Source organism: Suillus fuscotomentosus (genome assembly GCF_016647785.1).
Source record: "Suillus fuscotomentosus strain FC203 chromosome Unknown F5891scaffold_36, whole genome shotgun sequence".
Taxonomy (NCBI): domain Eukaryota; kingdom Fungi; phylum Basidiomycota; class Agaricomycetes; order Boletales; family Suillaceae; genus Suillus; species Suillus fuscotomentosus.
In genome coordinates, this window is record NW_024539548.1 from 489,924 (window position 1) to 505,456 (window position 15,533).

Consider the following 15,533-nt stretch of genomic DNA (forward strand, 5'->3'; position numbering starts at 1 on the left):
TGTTTCTGGTTTGCGATGCGTCAGACTATGCAACCGGGGCAGTGCTTTCATGGGGAATGACACGAGAGTCTTCGCGACCTGTCGCCTTCGACTCGACGCAACTAAACTCTGCACAACGTAACTACCCAGTGCACGAAAAAGAACTCCTCGCAATCATTCGCGTGCTGAAGAAGTGGCGACTGGATCTGTTAGGTATGCATATAAATGTTTACACTGATCATTGCACACTACAGAACTTCGAGCGGCAACGGGACCTATCGAGACGACAAGCTCGTTGGGCCGAGTATATGTCGCAATACGACATCACTATCAACTACATACGAGGCGACGAAAACTGCGCAGCGGATGCATTATCGAGGCGGACGGATACTACAAGTGAGGATATCAGTGCGGCTGTACTGACAATACATAGCGATTCCAAACTTCGGGACCGCATTCTGAAAGGATACGGAGAGGATGACTGGTGCAAAAAGCTCGACAGCCTTCTGGGATCATTGCCAGGACTTACACGGGACGAGCATGGCTTCTTTTACATTGCAGGTCGGCTTATCATCCCTCGAGTTGACAACCTTCAGGAACACCTGTTTCACACGGCGCATGATGCAAGTGGACACTTTGGCGCTGACAAGAGCTATGGCTTACTGTGAGGCTCTTATTATTGGCCAAACATGAGGCAGGACTTGACCGAATCGTACATACCTTCCTGCGCATCGTGCATGCGTAACAAATCGAAAACAACCGCAACCACGGGTCCATTGCACCCTCTACCAGTTCCTGAGGAGCGTGGTGACTCTGTGGCGATTTATTTCATTGGGCAGAGGCCCGAAGATCGTGGGTTTAACATGCTGATTACTATGACAGACAGGTTGAATTCAGACATCCGGCTGGTACCATGCAGAGACAACATCTCGGCCAAAAGCTTCGCGACGCTCTTTTTCGACCACTGGTTCTGTGAAAATGGACTGCCCAGGGAGATAATTTCAGATCGCGATAAGCTTTTCATGTCGAAATTCTGGCGAACATTGCATAAACTGACGGGCGTTAAGGTCAAAATGTCATCAGCGTATCATCCGGAAACAGATGGCTCGAGCGAACGCTCGAATAAAACAGTCACACAATGCTTGCGATATTATGTAGATCGAAACCAGAAGAACTGGGTACAGGTGCTTCCTCAGGTACATTTTCAAATCATGAGCACGGTCAATGCAAGTACTGGTGTCGCCCCCTTCCAATTGCATCTGGGGCGCCTACCAAGAATGCTACCTCCTCTCGTGGAACAAACGTCGAGGTCGGAAGAACCAGAAGAGAAATGCGCGCAGTCGCTACTGTCGAAGCTCAACTTCGACCTGATGGAGGCTCAAGACACCTTGATAGCTAGCAAAGCTGCTCAAGCAAACGCCGTGAACAAGAAATGTGCCGCACACCTTATCCTGCAACAAGGAGATCGCGTCATGTTAGCCACGAAACATCGTCGTCGAGACTACATCCAAAAGGGCGACAAACACGTAGCAAAATTCATGCCTAGATATGACGGACCTTACACAATCGTCGAAGCTCATCCAGAAACCTCTACATATACCCTCGATCTGCCAAATTCTCCCAACATCTTCCCGACATTCCATGTTAGTCAGCTGCGAGCATTCACACCGAACGATCCAGCTCTCTTCCCCTCGTGAGAACATCCTAAGCCTGGACCAGTGGTGACTGAGGACGGCCAGCTTGAAAATTTCATCGACAAAATCTTGGACGAGAGAAAGGTCGGAAGAGGGAAGAAGTATCTCGTGCGGTGGGTTGGTTTCGGCGAAGAGGACGATGAATGGTTGCCGCGACGCGACTTGGAGGACTGCGAAGCACTCGACACTTGGGAGAAGGAGAGGTCTGAATGATGGAGGGAAAGGGTGTAAGCATGACGCTTACATGACGCAACTTATCTATGACGTCAGATGTCCGTCCTGTGCACTTCTATCTGATTGGACACCTCCTGGAACATATATCCCTATATATACAGCCTACTATACGTACTAAAGTGCTTATCGTACGATACCCCCCCTTAATCTCATACGTTCATCCACGTTACTGCTGTCCGATTGACTGTCAGTGTTGTCGTCCACTTCGATGACATTACATGTGGCTTCAAGTTCGATCAAATCACAGGGTCCATACATAAAAGGGTAGCAGTACCTACTAATAGCTGGTCTCTAAAGCATAGTGGCTTTGTACGAGCGCTAGCTAACCGTGCATCCTGATCCCTTCTCTCATTATTCAATTTCAAGTTAAATCAGTCACGATACGATCAGAACAGACTTCTCTTTCCAACGCCAACACTGCCTGAATTTTCAGATAAAAAAAAAGCAAGGCTTATTGCTGTAGTGATACACACTGGAGACTGTGACATGTGGGACGTCCGGCTCTGCAAATTTCCGTTAACTCGTCATCTGCTTTGCTCTTGATGAGTTCCTGGCCCTTCGGCCTGTTCTGGGACGAGCCTGGAAAAGTATTTGCTCTCTACTCGTGGCCGGCTTCCACATCAGACTTGCCTTCGTTGCACACAACGACCCAGGCCGTTGTAGCTTACCGGAGTTTGTAGCGGAAAAGAAAATCCGAAAGAAGGCAGGGTGCAGACCTAGGGCACCGGAGCTTGCTAGAGTGTAGCCTGCCAATGGGCGCAGTGGGGTTGGCGGAGAAGAGAACCCACATGCTGCACAGCCACTGTGCGGTACGCCATATTTAGGAAGCTCCTGACCGGCGAAACAAGAGGAAGCGAACAACGATAACGAAGCAGAAGACGACGAAGTTGCAGTCATGACAAGTCAAACGCGATGAGGATGAACAGCTGAGAGATGTGTTTCTTGATTATATGGCGGCACCTGGGCGAAGCTAGTAACGCGTTCAGAGTTCAGAAACAGGAAGCCAAATTGTCTTCAAGTTGGACGAATTAGACAGCTGGCGATGTACGGAAGTCCTACTGGATGTCACTGACCATGCTAATGAGCGTGCACGTCATACAACTAGAAGTTTCCGTGAGTAAAAAGCAGAGCAATCATGGCATCGCAATCAATTCTATAAGTCAACCACATCATTGACTAGGTATAGTACAGTCCATCGTGAATACGCCTCTCAGAGGTAGACACTCCAGATCGTGGAGTGCGGCATCTAATGTCATATAGGGACACATTTCTCACTGCTAAGAACATCGTGACAGCGCTGATGTTTCGGTCTACAATAATAGCTTATCATATTGGTAAAGGCATGAATATACCTGAACACAGTTTCAGTGGTCGTTCAACATTTGTATAGAGAGATAGTTGCCGACACTCTTATCAGGGTTGCACCAACATTTTCCTTTCGTGTGCACATCTCCCTGTGGACAGTGCTCGAAGTAGTCATGTTGATACCCGATGTCATTGAAGAAGTGAATTCGTTCCTTCTTTGCGAACAGTGCAGCTCCGATGCTATGAACTGGTGCATCTCCCCAGCGCTATCCCAAATGAAACCATGTCGCAAAGCGTGCAAACACAAGACTCACCTCATAATAAAATCCACCCTTCTCATCAAGAGATTTCGAATATGCCTCGCTTCGCCAGAAGTCAAGATCTGCGATTTCAAAGTTGCTCCAGACTGCCACGTGTTTTCATTAGCACGGTAAAACGTCGCGATGTGCAATAACCTACAGTGACACAGACTGTAGGACTCTCCGCCATCATCAGAGAGAAATTCCATCGCATTTCCAGGAGTTACCAAGTCGGGATTAGCACCAATGAAAGCTACAGGAAGGTGAGATTGAAATCATAGTAAATGCCGAATATGCTTACACTTCACAACGTTCCATAGCGTTGGGATGGTAGCTGGGATTTCTGATATTGCTATGGTAAAGCCTGTCGACGTTTGAGACTAGTATATAATTGAAAGCATCATTTGATTTACCATACACCTTTTGGTCTTGCATCATGAGAAAGGGATCACAGTCCACGTCGCAGAAAAGCTGGATGTCTGGCCTGATTGGGGAACATAAGCTACATCGCATCTCCTTCGGCTGCGTCCACTCACTCGACTCTCCAATAGTACCGGTACTTCTGCAAGAGCTCGTGTTGATAGAAGAACTAGGGACTAGTGAGACAACTTCGCCAAGACGCATTACGATCCCGTACGCCAGAATTGAAGCGACACATATTCCGGTATCTAGAAGCAGCGATGGTGACTTAGCGCACGCACGAAACGCTACCTGGAAAATTGTCACGCTACACGTACGCTTAGAACTGTAAGATAACCTACCTCCGTAAATCACATCGTTCCTAACCATGTCATCGCGAGACTTGCTTGCTCGTTCTTCATCGATCCACGATGCTTGACGCCAATGGTCGGATGGGATGAGACCGAATTCGACCGTGGCACTGGTTAAGGCCCGTATGTGACTTTATAGCCTGTCAGCAGTTTCAGGAATTCGAGCGTAAAAGGGCGCACTGCTTGAGGCTCTGCGTAAAGGGCTCGTCGTTGAGGAAGACATAAGGATACCGGAACTTCCTGTTGAACCTATCCTCGAGTTGCTTCATACTGCTCATGATCTCCCAAAGCTCAGAGTTTCGTACAAGTACGACGATCGAGGCATTCGCTCTGCGATCTTGTGAGTGCATTGACGAATCGGGCTTGCAGTACTCGTCGGGCACGGGTGTTTTGTAGAGAGGGTTTGACTTCGGACCAGTCCATTGGTCTGCGATATTTGAGATGGATGTCGCCTTTCCGTATTCCTCATACTGAAAGCTCATAATGTAGTGAATTGAGATTTGTTCTAGTGTCAAGCTAGGTAAATTGTCAAGTTGACATGAACGCATACCATAACGCCCAAGATAGGCAAGATGTAATGCATCGGGGTCATCATCTTTCCACGACAGAACGAAAGGTAACTTGATGGTGAATGCAGGAGGAAAATGGAGAGGTAAGACTGCTGTTGGTCGCGATAGAAGAATTGTCAGCCGAAAACATCCGTTGCTCACGCCTATAATGAACTGCAGCATGAAAATTTTTCCTCGAATCCGAGCTCCACGTCTTCCATCTCTTCTCGATGTTCAGTCTAGAAAAGATATTAACACACAAACCGCTACATATCGTTGTGCCTGGTCAATATTTGTAGCCGTGATCGTGAAAATATGCAAAGACAAAATAATGCGTGCCACTGGAGTCATCCAGTTCTGGGTCGGCGTGGAAAATCGTCTTCATCACTGACATCGATGACACCCTGTTCAAACTTTATAGCGCCAATATCGCTATCCTGTTCCAGGTCGTCACTTGCGTTCGAAACCGAGAGCAAAAACCTCGTACTTCTGCTTTACCTATGTCTTCACAGGTGTTGGCGGTGAGATTGAAGGATGGAAGGAGAAATTCGCCTCAAATTTTCTGCTTCATCTTCTTCGGACATGCTGACTTGCTAGCATTCATCGAGCCGTGCGCGTGATGTATGAATGGAGTACTTAGATACAGACTTTGTGGCTGCTCTAAAGCAGTTGTGCAAGTAGTGCGAACGAGAAAAATGTCTGCTTTATTCCAAGTAGGGCCACCATAGTGACCCCGACCTGTGCAAGAGTGAGCCAAGGTGAGCTGACATTCCCACATTAGCAGGAGTGAATGCGACGCACAGAAGTGAACCTTGAATCTCGAATCCCTAAATTGTAGGAGCCGCAAGGGGATCCATCGAGGGGAGGCTACATGAGAAGACGGTTAGTAGAAAAAGTAGTGAAAAGGCATCCGCGCCAGCATGAGTGCTGGTATCTGTGTCAATACAGGCCCATCTGCGTCAATACGGGCATCCCCGTCAGTGCAGACATCTGCGTTAATGTGGAGATCCATGTCGGTACGGGCATCTGCCTCAATGCAGAAGTTCGCGTCGGTGTAAGTGTCTGCGTCAATACAGGCATCCGCGTCCACGAGAGTGCGAGAATCCACATGCGCACGGGAGAAGGTGTTGGTAAGGACGGTAGTACTCACGCGAGCAAGCTTGGAAATTCAATGTGCCATAGCACCTTCAAGTTCAAGTGCTCTCTACGCGTGGCCGGCTTCCCCGCCGGACTTGCTTTCATTTGCGTGTGGATACACACAAGGATCTGGGCCATTGGAGCTCACTGGAGTTTGTGGAACAAAAGAAAATCCGAAAGGCGGCAGACTTCACGTGCTGCACAGCCGCTGCACGAAGTAAGTTGAACACTACATCCCTCGGCTAATTTCAAATATGAATATGATGTGCAAGGACTTGTCGTGTACGCCTCAGCCTACTATCGAACATGGTTGCCTCAAGGTCGCCTAGGCTTCATGGTACACACCCATATCAAGATAAATATCGCCCATTGAGCTCCTGGCTAACACCTTGCAGTCGTTAAGTAATTATCAAATAGAAAACATGGGTGTCACAAGAATGGTATGTGATATAGCTCTTGAGTGGAGAACCACTGAGATCGACATGGACTGACATGCCATAAATGAAGGAACTGACTGTCTTCTAGTTGCAAGGCCTGACTGTGGGAGACTTGATGGCACACTTGCGACAGTCAACCGTGACTTCGTAATTTCAAAATTCCAACTGTGACTCGGACACGAAGTGTATGCCTCATGGTACACAGCTCTCCTATCATTGACAATATTGCCCATTGCCCAACTGCCGAAGTTGGTATTTGCCGGGTTCACACCCTGCAATGATTATAAGGCAACACCAACACTTCTCTGTGACTCACATTTACTACCACTTCCCCCATGGATCCCTCAAGGATAAGAGAGAAAATCGGTCGCTTTCAAATCCTTGTTATAGGAAGAGTGAACACAGGGAAAACTACCATCCTCGAGAGAGTTTGCAACATGTGGGACAACTCTGAAATATACAATAGTGCCAGGGAAAAGGTGGGCATCACATTGCTAGTAGGAGGATGGTACTGATTCATCGACATCAGATCGATGCTGCAGTTTTAAAGGCATCTAAAGAGGTATCAATGTGTGGTCTTACTTCGGGACATGAACTGACATATGTACTCTCAGCGTGGAGAGCACAACATCGAGAATGAAATGGTTTTTCAAAGCAACCTGGGATTCGTGTTCCACGACTCATGCGGTGTAGAAACAACAATACTGAGAGGAACAAATGATGCTCCTGACTGTATCTAAAAAATGTTTGTAAGGTTGCGCATTGCCTGGTCTGTGTTACTTGAGGAGACAAGTGTGTTTGACCCTAAAGGGGAAGTGAGTGCAGCGAAGATCTAGAGGTACGCGCTGAAGTGAGGTGTGAGAAAGCACAGGTGTGCGCGAGGCGTGGGAACACACGCGCATATTGGCGCGAAGCGCGGGAAAGTGCGTGCGCATGCAGAAACAATAGAGAGACTAAGCTTAAGTGGTAATATAATGCAAGATAAGTGAAGAGAGATGCAAAGTGTAGAGGAATAGATTTCTACTATGTTCTTCTAGATAGATAGTAGTGGGTGGAAAGTAAAGTAAAGTGAGGTAAGGTAAAAAAGGTAAGTGAGTAGTAGTATGTACTGCTGGTGCTTATATAGTGCGCCTAAGCGCGGTCATGCGGAGCCAAAGCACTACTGAGTAGGTATGTAAAGATATATATGAGTGAGAGTCCATGATAAAAATAAAGACGGAACAATATGCAAATGAGAGAAATAGAAATATACACCTGTTCGTGGCAGGGTTATGCATAATAATGGCTGATTAGACACAAGCTGTTATGTATGGTTGATGCTCGTCCCTCGTCATGATGCATAATGCCCTCCAGGCCGCCAGTATGCATCATGTCTTCAAGGATTATCTAAGTCTTCTGATGTTTCTGAATCTGAGTTAGATCTGATCTCAATATCTGAATCTTCTGATGTGATTTCTGAATCTAGGAGAAACACCGAATTCAAACTGACATATCCATACATGGAACTACAGTACTGGCGTGCTAACAGCAGGGGATGCCGAACCTACATGAACCTACATTTGTGCCTCTGCAGTTGCCGAGGACTCTATCATGACCCACATGTCATCGAAGGCTATCTGTAAGTTTCTCCGAAGAGACGCCTGGCATTTGGCATAGCCTTTGATGCCCTCAGTCTCAGCATCAGGTAGACCCGTTCGTCGCCCTGCCTGCTCATCCCACCATGCAGCATGTCATGAAAGGAATGCTCTGACACGCCACATCTCCTCCAGTAAAAGCTGGACTTCCTCCGTCCAGCGGTTCGCGCGTGCTCTGGCTTTGCACCACTCAATGCGCAGTGCTGATGACAGGATTGAAAAAACCATATCGGTAAGAAAATTGGAGCTGCTAACTGTCTGCAAGAACCTCCCCAGCTGCTGAGACACCCTGCATCTTCCAGATCCAAGAGAGTGTCCGGTTGCCTTCAGATTGACCTGCCTCACCCTCTGACATTCCACGCACATTAGCTGGCTCGAGCACAGGAAAGATACTCTGCCAGTCATCCTCTCCAAGTGTTCCGCATAGCCTCCTAAGCGCGGTCCATGTGTGGCGGTAGCTTTTGCCAGCCTCCATAACATTATACTCGACCTTCCTGATGACAGCAGCAGCGCATGTGTTGGCTCGCTGACCCTGAATGTTAATATCCTTGAATTTATATAGGTGAGTACGAAGAAGGAGATGCCGGCGGAGGCCATTCAGTGAGTCAGATGCCTATGCATGGCGCCGATCCCATTCAAATCGGCAAAGTTGTTCATCACAGATAGCGTATGGTGCATGATCCTTGAGCTGCGAAGGGAGCCATAGACAGATTTCGTATGCCTTCTCCTCTTTCAATGTGTTGCTGCTGGAGCTTCGGGAAGTTCTGATGGGGGCCACGGAGGGCATGTACAAGACTTGTACTTGACACCACTGCTCAATCTTGCGCTGCAGCACATTCATGCGATCTTGCAACTTTGAACGCTGAAGATCAGTCGCATGGTCACCAAGCACTGAGAGATCTCATAGAAGTCGATGTCTGGGGAGTTATCTGTTAGCAATCAACCAAGGATGGCAAATACAAAACTTACTGTTCCTCTTCAATCCCAATGCCTGATGAGATAAGGACAGCCGGTGTCTTCTTACTTGAGGTGTCTTATATAAAAGTGGTCAAAAGGCAATGACACCACAATTACACTTTTGATAAGACTAGATGCTACCAAACAACCTCAAGTTCGCGGTCTATGACTTTTCTTCTTTCATGGTAGATAACGCGTCGTTTGTGGGAGGTTACCTGCTATACAGCCCGGTGGTGTGATTCTATCTAGAACAGTAGATGTTCTACAAGAGAAATCTAACTTTATCTGACAAGACAGATAATATAGACCTTGCAGAGAAATATCTAGCCTTTCCTATGACTAGATGGAAAAATGTGTTGTGCAACTGGTTGCAACTGGATGCAGCAGATATTGCTAGAATTTCCCCCACCTAAATATGTAAGGACTTGTTGATGGGAAATGGAGAGATTTGTATGAATGTATGATACAAATCAAAGATGCTGGTGTGGACTCCTTTGAAGTAAGGCACAAAGGATGTATCCAAAATAATAGGATGATAGTGTATAACCAACCGTGTGTTATACAACTACAATAATACAATGGATGTGTACAACTACAAGTTATACGACTTGAAAATATGTATGCAGATAGTCCAACAAAGGAATCTGCAGGCACAGATAAAATGGCTTGACTTAATACTCCTAGTCCTCTGAAATGTATGTCAGATGCACACTAAGCAGTACAGGTACAGTCAAGAAAAGGATAAAATGATCTCAGAGCAAGTCTAATTACTTGGTCTGCACTTTCTGGCTAACACAAAGAGTGTCAATGTCAGAGAATGTGAGGGGGATTTCCTTCTGATATTTGAAAGAAAAATAGATTCTTATATTTTTGGGTGGAGATTGGCTCTCCTTTATACATGAGATGGGAGAAACTGTATAGTACCAAGAAATAAGATTGAAAAGAGGAATGACATCAGAATCACATCATAAATGACCTCATTGTGGAGCATTTGTGGAGCATTTGTGGAGCTAGGTGGAGCAGAACATTCTAGCATCCAATGACATCACTATGACATCAGAGAAACCAACAGAATAGGCCAGAACTATCTGTGGAGCCATATGACATCATCATGACATCATACCTTGCAGGTACGTTTTATGATGCATCTGAGATGTCAGTGAATCATATAGGTAAAGAGATGAAAGAAAAACATAGAGAAAATAAGGTAGGAATAATCATAAAAGAAAACAAAGCAAAATGCGGGCCTTTTTTGATAGGGTTTTTGTAAGCTTTTAACTTTTCTCCTTGGTTATTTGTAGTCAAAGTGAATAAGCCAAATGTTAGGTAATAACCTAAGCTTTTATACACCCATTACTTGGACTATGTCAATATATGATTTCTCCATCATATTTGACTTTTCTTCAAAACACTATACTTTTTGTGTGATTGGAGCACACAAAGCTATCTGTTGCACTTGAGTCTATACTCAAAGTACATTTTTTGTGTAGTCTGAGGACAAAGCTAACAGACTATAGATATGTGGGATCATGTGTCATGTATGTGTTCTGCATGATTCCCATATCATGCAGGACACCGGCGAGATTTCATGGTGGAGGGAGTTGTTGATGCCATGCTCGAGCTCTTGAGCTTCTTCCTGAGAGAGGGTCAACCTAACAGATGCCTGCATTATAGCTAATAAACAGCATTAGTAGAGCTTTAAAACGAATATTTATGACCTACTTGCTGTCGTCGGGCTGAAAGGATTTGTTGCTGACATGTCCGCTTCCCACTTTTTGACTCCTTGTTTCCACATTGCTACTTCCTCTGTACGCTTAGTAACGAGTGTCTCATTGAATTCATTGAAGTCACGCTGGTGTTGGTTGCATTCTGGTATAGCGGCCTTGAGCTTCCGCAGCAGACTGATACCTAGTCGATCACACAATTGAACAACAACATTTGACCTATTACAATTGCACACTTACCAATATTAGTCACTTTTTTCCAGTTGAAGTCGCCAAAGTGGTCATCGAGTGTGTCGCGTCAGGAACCCAGGCCCATTTCACGTGTACTGGTAGCCACAGGGTTTATATTGGCCCATCCGCGCTCTGGAGCCTCGCCATCTGTATGACCCATGCCCTTCACGAGATTGTGCGAGTAGGCGATTTGACATGCAAAAATGTGAGCAGGCAAGTGAAATTTTGGAACTAGAAATGTCACAAATTTGCTGCTATGTTCAATGTGCATCTGGGTGGGATACCGGGACATGTGGTCCCACAGGTGTTTGTTCCATTGACAGGCTATATTGTATGATATGTTTAAGGTGACAAGATTCTTGGTGTGTTGTATAGTCGAGAAGAATAGATAGTCCATATTGATATATCTGATGGTCTTATAAGATGAGAAGCGACAATAAAATAAAATACGCACTTTTCCCCTTTCTGAAGGTCGCCAACAGCACATGGTTGTTTAAAATTATGACGTGTGCAGTCAACAGTCCCAGCTCCTGTTGCTGCGAGGCCACGGGAATTCTTGGTCTCTGCTAGATTGACGGCATTGTGGCTTACACAGGTGCTTTTCTAATTGAAAAGACGTTAGAGAATAGCAAGTCTGTGAGCTGAGAGTGCGCACCTCTTGCGGCTGCTTGCTAACACCCTGGAGGAACATTTTGTATTTGTGTTCCTCAACAAAGTACGCCCACCCCTTGCTAAGGCCAGGGTCGGCCATGTCTGATGACACGTTCTTCCGCGCCAGTTGAAAGTTTGCATCAATCACGAGAAAAAGTCCATAGAGCCATCTGTACAAATCTTGGTAACTAGGATACATATCACAAGATACTTCACTCACCGAACTTCTTGAGGGGCATCTTCCCAACCCTGTGGTAAGTTTTTGCCAGGTTGAGGACATGCTGGACAAAGAACTGCGCAAGATCCTTGCAGAGTAGCATCAATACCTGCAGGATCATGTCCTCGCCCAAACCGCTTGAGAAGTTTGATGTTTCTCCACTCCCTGACCATTCGCAGGAGTGCCTCGTAGCGATCCTGACTGTATCTGTGATAAGGAAAGTAGATTATACTGAGGGAATTATTTGCTTACCTTTGGAGTCCTAATACCTGTGTTATCCGTGAGCCTGGAAAGTGTTTGCCAGACCTCGAAGGCAGATGCCTTTGATTCAAACGTGAGAATGTGAAAATGGTGAAGTAGGTGGAATGTTGCGGCAGTTTTGGGATCCATAGTCGTTGCGGGGAACCAGCGGGCACAAAGGAGCTGAGTGGTAGGAGACTGAGCAATTTCACAGGCGCAAAAGTCAACAGCAACCTGGTGAATGCTGTTCACATCCAGAACAATGAAATCGTCGTGAAACGCTGGTGATGGGTTGCAACATTGTCCCCAAACTGGATGGCCAAGTTGTATTCGGAGACCAAGGTCTTTCAAGCTAGTACATTTAAAATGCCCATCGACCCAGTGCTTTATAATTGCTAAATGAGTGTATAATACATGATGATTCAAAGGAATGACGAACCTGGATTCTGTGTAATGGATTTTCCTTGTGCCTTGTGACTGTGCAGGCCTTGCAGTAGAGAGTGACACCAAAACAATCCTGACACCGATACTCGGGGAAACCCTCACATTCACTGGTGCTAGGACAGGCTTCAGCAAACATATAGTCACCATGGCCTTCCAACCGAAGAAGTTCTAGGAGGTAAGTTTCGCATTCCTTGGTCCAAAGTCCAATAGGATTATCCTGAATGAGTGTCACCAGTAAGTGAGTGGGATTTAATCAAGGTAAATACATACTGCGGCAGTCTGTTTGCGCTTTTTGGGCTCTGTCATTGTTTCGGCCATGTGCTCATCATAGATGGTGTATGCTGCGTCCTTGTTGTTGTTAAAATAAGAAAGAAAATCGTTTGAACCAGTATCCGTCACATTTGGAGTCACTTGTGAAGGTACAGATATGCTGGTGATATAGTCTGTTGAGGTGGACAGACGACTAGGTCCTCTGATGGTGTGTGATTGATGTTTGTGTTGAAGAAATCGATTATCACCTGTTTCCGCAGCCAAGCGTGCATCTGCACGTAGAGACAACACAAATATTTTGGAAATATATTTCTGGACAAAGACCACCAAAGGTTGGTGAAAGTAAAAGAAAAGAAAAAGAATAATAGAAATCAGAATATAACTGTGGCTGTACCTTGCTTGCTGGTTGTTGCACACAGTGAGCTCACAGCTGGTCGTTCAGTATGATGAGCTTGCAGTATTACTGTCTCTTGAGAATGTTCCTCTTAGTCTTAAGACAGTTCTTGACACTGGTACTGACACTTATCACACCTTACTCACAACTTAGTGTTGGATGGGCTGAAAAACACCCTACTATCTGCTGCTGTTCGCTTGTTATTATTTCAAAAACTGGAGTCATTATATACACAATAAATGTGGCTGTGCTACTAGTGTATTCAAGAGTCATCAAGAGTCATAATGAGTCATATGTGCAAGGTGAGTCATAGTGAGTCATTGGGTATTTTGCTAAGTCATGTGACCTGTCCAACCCCTGATGACAAATCCAGAAGGAGTGTAAGAAGTGTCACATGATATGAATCCTGTGTGTGGCTGTCTTTGCTTTGCTTTGTTTGAAGGGTGAGAATGATGTGAGCCTAGTATTTAGGGGTTTACTAATGTTTTTCCAGGACAACATATGTGGGAAATATTTTTCACAGTCACCTGACATATGTGGGATTTTGTCTGAGTCATCACCATGGCTGACTAAGCAAAACTCATCGCAGAATTAAATGTACTAAAATATTCAGGCTGCTGGTATACAGATTTGAAAAATAAAAAGAAAAGCAAAAAATATTCCCTTAGCCTCAGTCCAACTTCAGATAAAAGGGAAAAGGGTTTCATAGTGGTATTTCAGGGTATATGACTCATGAGAGAGTATTGGTCGTCCATGCACCAAACCGGTTTGGTGCAGGTCAGCATCCGACTGTAAGTAGGTTTTCGTCTGATCAATTGCAAGATTATTGTTCGATTTAGCAGTGCTCTAGTAGCACATTGAATCATTCAGCCATAAAACAAATATTGAGTCTGTTTTGCGATGTAGATACATTCTCAATACAAGCACTGATTAAGACCCTTCCATGAAGGAATTGATTGCAACTTCAAGTTAATAGCCTACAATGAATGTACGAGTTATTGTCCGACCACACTCAAACACTCAAACACTATTTGTGCTTCTTTTCAACCAAATCTCCCCAGCCTCTTAACCAACATCATCATCATGGCACATCCTTCCATTTACAAGACAGAGGAGGCCAAACAAGCAGCGGGTCGTGAAAGGCGCCGACAGCATTATGCCAAGTAAGGTTTTCTCACCATAAACTCTCTGGCCGTAGTTCCTGACAATGTAAAGAAACAAAGATAATATACTGAAAAGGCGGTGAGAACTTCGCATCACCAAGCCATCGCAAGAGATTCAGGAGATCCAAAAAGCCCTTGCCGAAGCCTTGGGTTATTCAGATGAAGAGGATACTGAGATCATGGTGACAGACGATGACAAGAACGTCAACTTGTATGTCAACATTTTGTTTTATAAATAGATGAAATGAAACATAATTAATAACCTACAGATCGGATCTCCCGGGGTGCCTGCTCGCTCTCAAAAGCATCAAGGATGAGATGCTGGCATTAATCCAAGAACCCTGCACTTTCACAGAGGGCGTCCTCCTTCAGTACATCAAAACCCTACCAGATGATGCGCATGGCAAGGGCAACACCTCGATTGTCAAAACTGCAAAAGCTCAGGTTGAAGCCCTACTCCGCTGCACAATTCCTGTGGTGGATTCGATCAAGGATTTCTGTGATGTGTCAGATCAGTCTTGTGCCGCTGATTCGGTCTCCTGATACTTAAGTACCACACTTGCTTATCTAGATGACATTCAGTTTTTTGTAGACATTGAAGGGTTGACTGAGTTGGTGGTCGCTCACTCAATGAAGGAGTTGATGTATCAGAAGCGCCTCCATATCTAAATTCACGTATTTCTTGACTAGATGGGCAGGTCTTGATTAAAAAAAATAGATGCTTGTAACATGAAGTACTACCCACTCAGTTTGTCCTATTAAAACTTCAACCTGCTACCCATATGTTCAGTACTTACACAGTTGAACCAGTCTGTTGGAGCGGGTGCTCCTGTTCAAGCTCCGAACTCAGGTACAGGGAGATGATTGGTCCGCAAACATCAAGAAGCTATGATTCTTTTCGGTTAGTGCAGTGAGACTGGTTGTTGAAATTGAAATATCACGTACAATGCCATATAGCAATTTCAAAAACTCAATTGTAAGCTGTGTGTCATGTATTCAATTAATGTTACTCACAAGGCAATGCCGACGGCTAGATGGCAGGGACAGAATGGGTGACAACCGAACAAAAGGCGTTCCTCCAGGAACTGTAGAGTAAATCCCTGAACGCACAGCTCCACTCGACCTTGTCAGCCTTCTGGACTGAGGTTTATCGTGGTTGGTTTGAAAAATGGCCTGAAATCAGTGTCATTTACCCTGATGTTCCA

The 15,533-nt window shown here is 45.4% G+C and overlaps 4 protein-coding genes across 4 annotated transcripts; 2 read left to right on the forward strand and 2 right to left on the reverse strand.

Annotated features, from left to right (window-relative positions):
- Window positions 1-3,217: 3,217 nt before the first annotated feature.
- Window positions 3,218-4,876, reverse strand: F5891DRAFT_1129321 (glycosyltransferase family 15 protein; the record flags this gene model as incomplete). Its single annotated transcript, XM_041364380.1, has 11 exons — window positions 3,218-3,259; window positions 3,314-3,478; window positions 3,527-3,618; window positions 3,672-3,764; window positions 3,813-3,875; window positions 3,925-3,995; window positions 4,048-4,100; window positions 4,149-4,179; window positions 4,269-4,412; window positions 4,462-4,751; window positions 4,832-4,876. 11 exons carry the CDS (start codon window positions 4,874-4,876, stop codon window positions 3,218-3,220), a joined length of 1,089 nt encoding a protein of 362 aa, XP_041224491.1.
- A 1,776-nt stretch (window positions 4,877-6,652) lies between these two features.
- On the forward strand, window positions 6,653-7,143 carry F5891DRAFT_1236141 (uncharacterized protein; the record flags this gene model as incomplete). The annotated part of the gene is made up of 3 exons (XM_041369639.1): window positions 6,653-6,882; window positions 6,933-6,965; window positions 7,018-7,143. Exons 1-3 carry the CDS (start codon window positions 6,739-6,741, stop codon window positions 7,141-7,143), a joined length of 303 nt encoding a protein of 100 aa, XP_041224492.1. The 5' UTR covers window positions 6,653-6,738.
- A 3,873-nt stretch (window positions 7,144-11,016) lies between these two features.
- F5891DRAFT_1129322 (uncharacterized protein) lies at window positions 11,017-12,819 on the reverse strand (the record flags this gene model as incomplete). Its single annotated transcript, XM_041364381.1, has 8 exons — window positions 11,017-11,200; window positions 11,234-11,356; window positions 11,404-11,552; window positions 11,605-11,770; window positions 11,821-12,014; window positions 12,070-12,441; window positions 12,497-12,718; window positions 12,772-12,819. 8 exons carry the CDS (start codon window positions 12,817-12,819, stop codon window positions 11,017-11,019), a joined length of 1,458 nt encoding a protein of 485 aa, XP_041224493.1.
- Window positions 12,820-13,918: 1,099 nt separating this feature from the next.
- On the forward strand, window positions 13,919-14,871 carry F5891DRAFT_981571 (uncharacterized protein; the record flags this gene model as incomplete). Its single annotated transcript, XM_041377125.1, has 4 exons — window positions 13,919-13,956; window positions 14,273-14,328; window positions 14,413-14,539; window positions 14,598-14,871. 4 exons carry the CDS (start codon window positions 13,919-13,921, stop codon window positions 14,869-14,871), a joined length of 495 nt encoding a protein of 164 aa, XP_041224494.1.
- Between the last annotated feature and the right edge of the window lie 662 nt (window positions 14,872-15,533).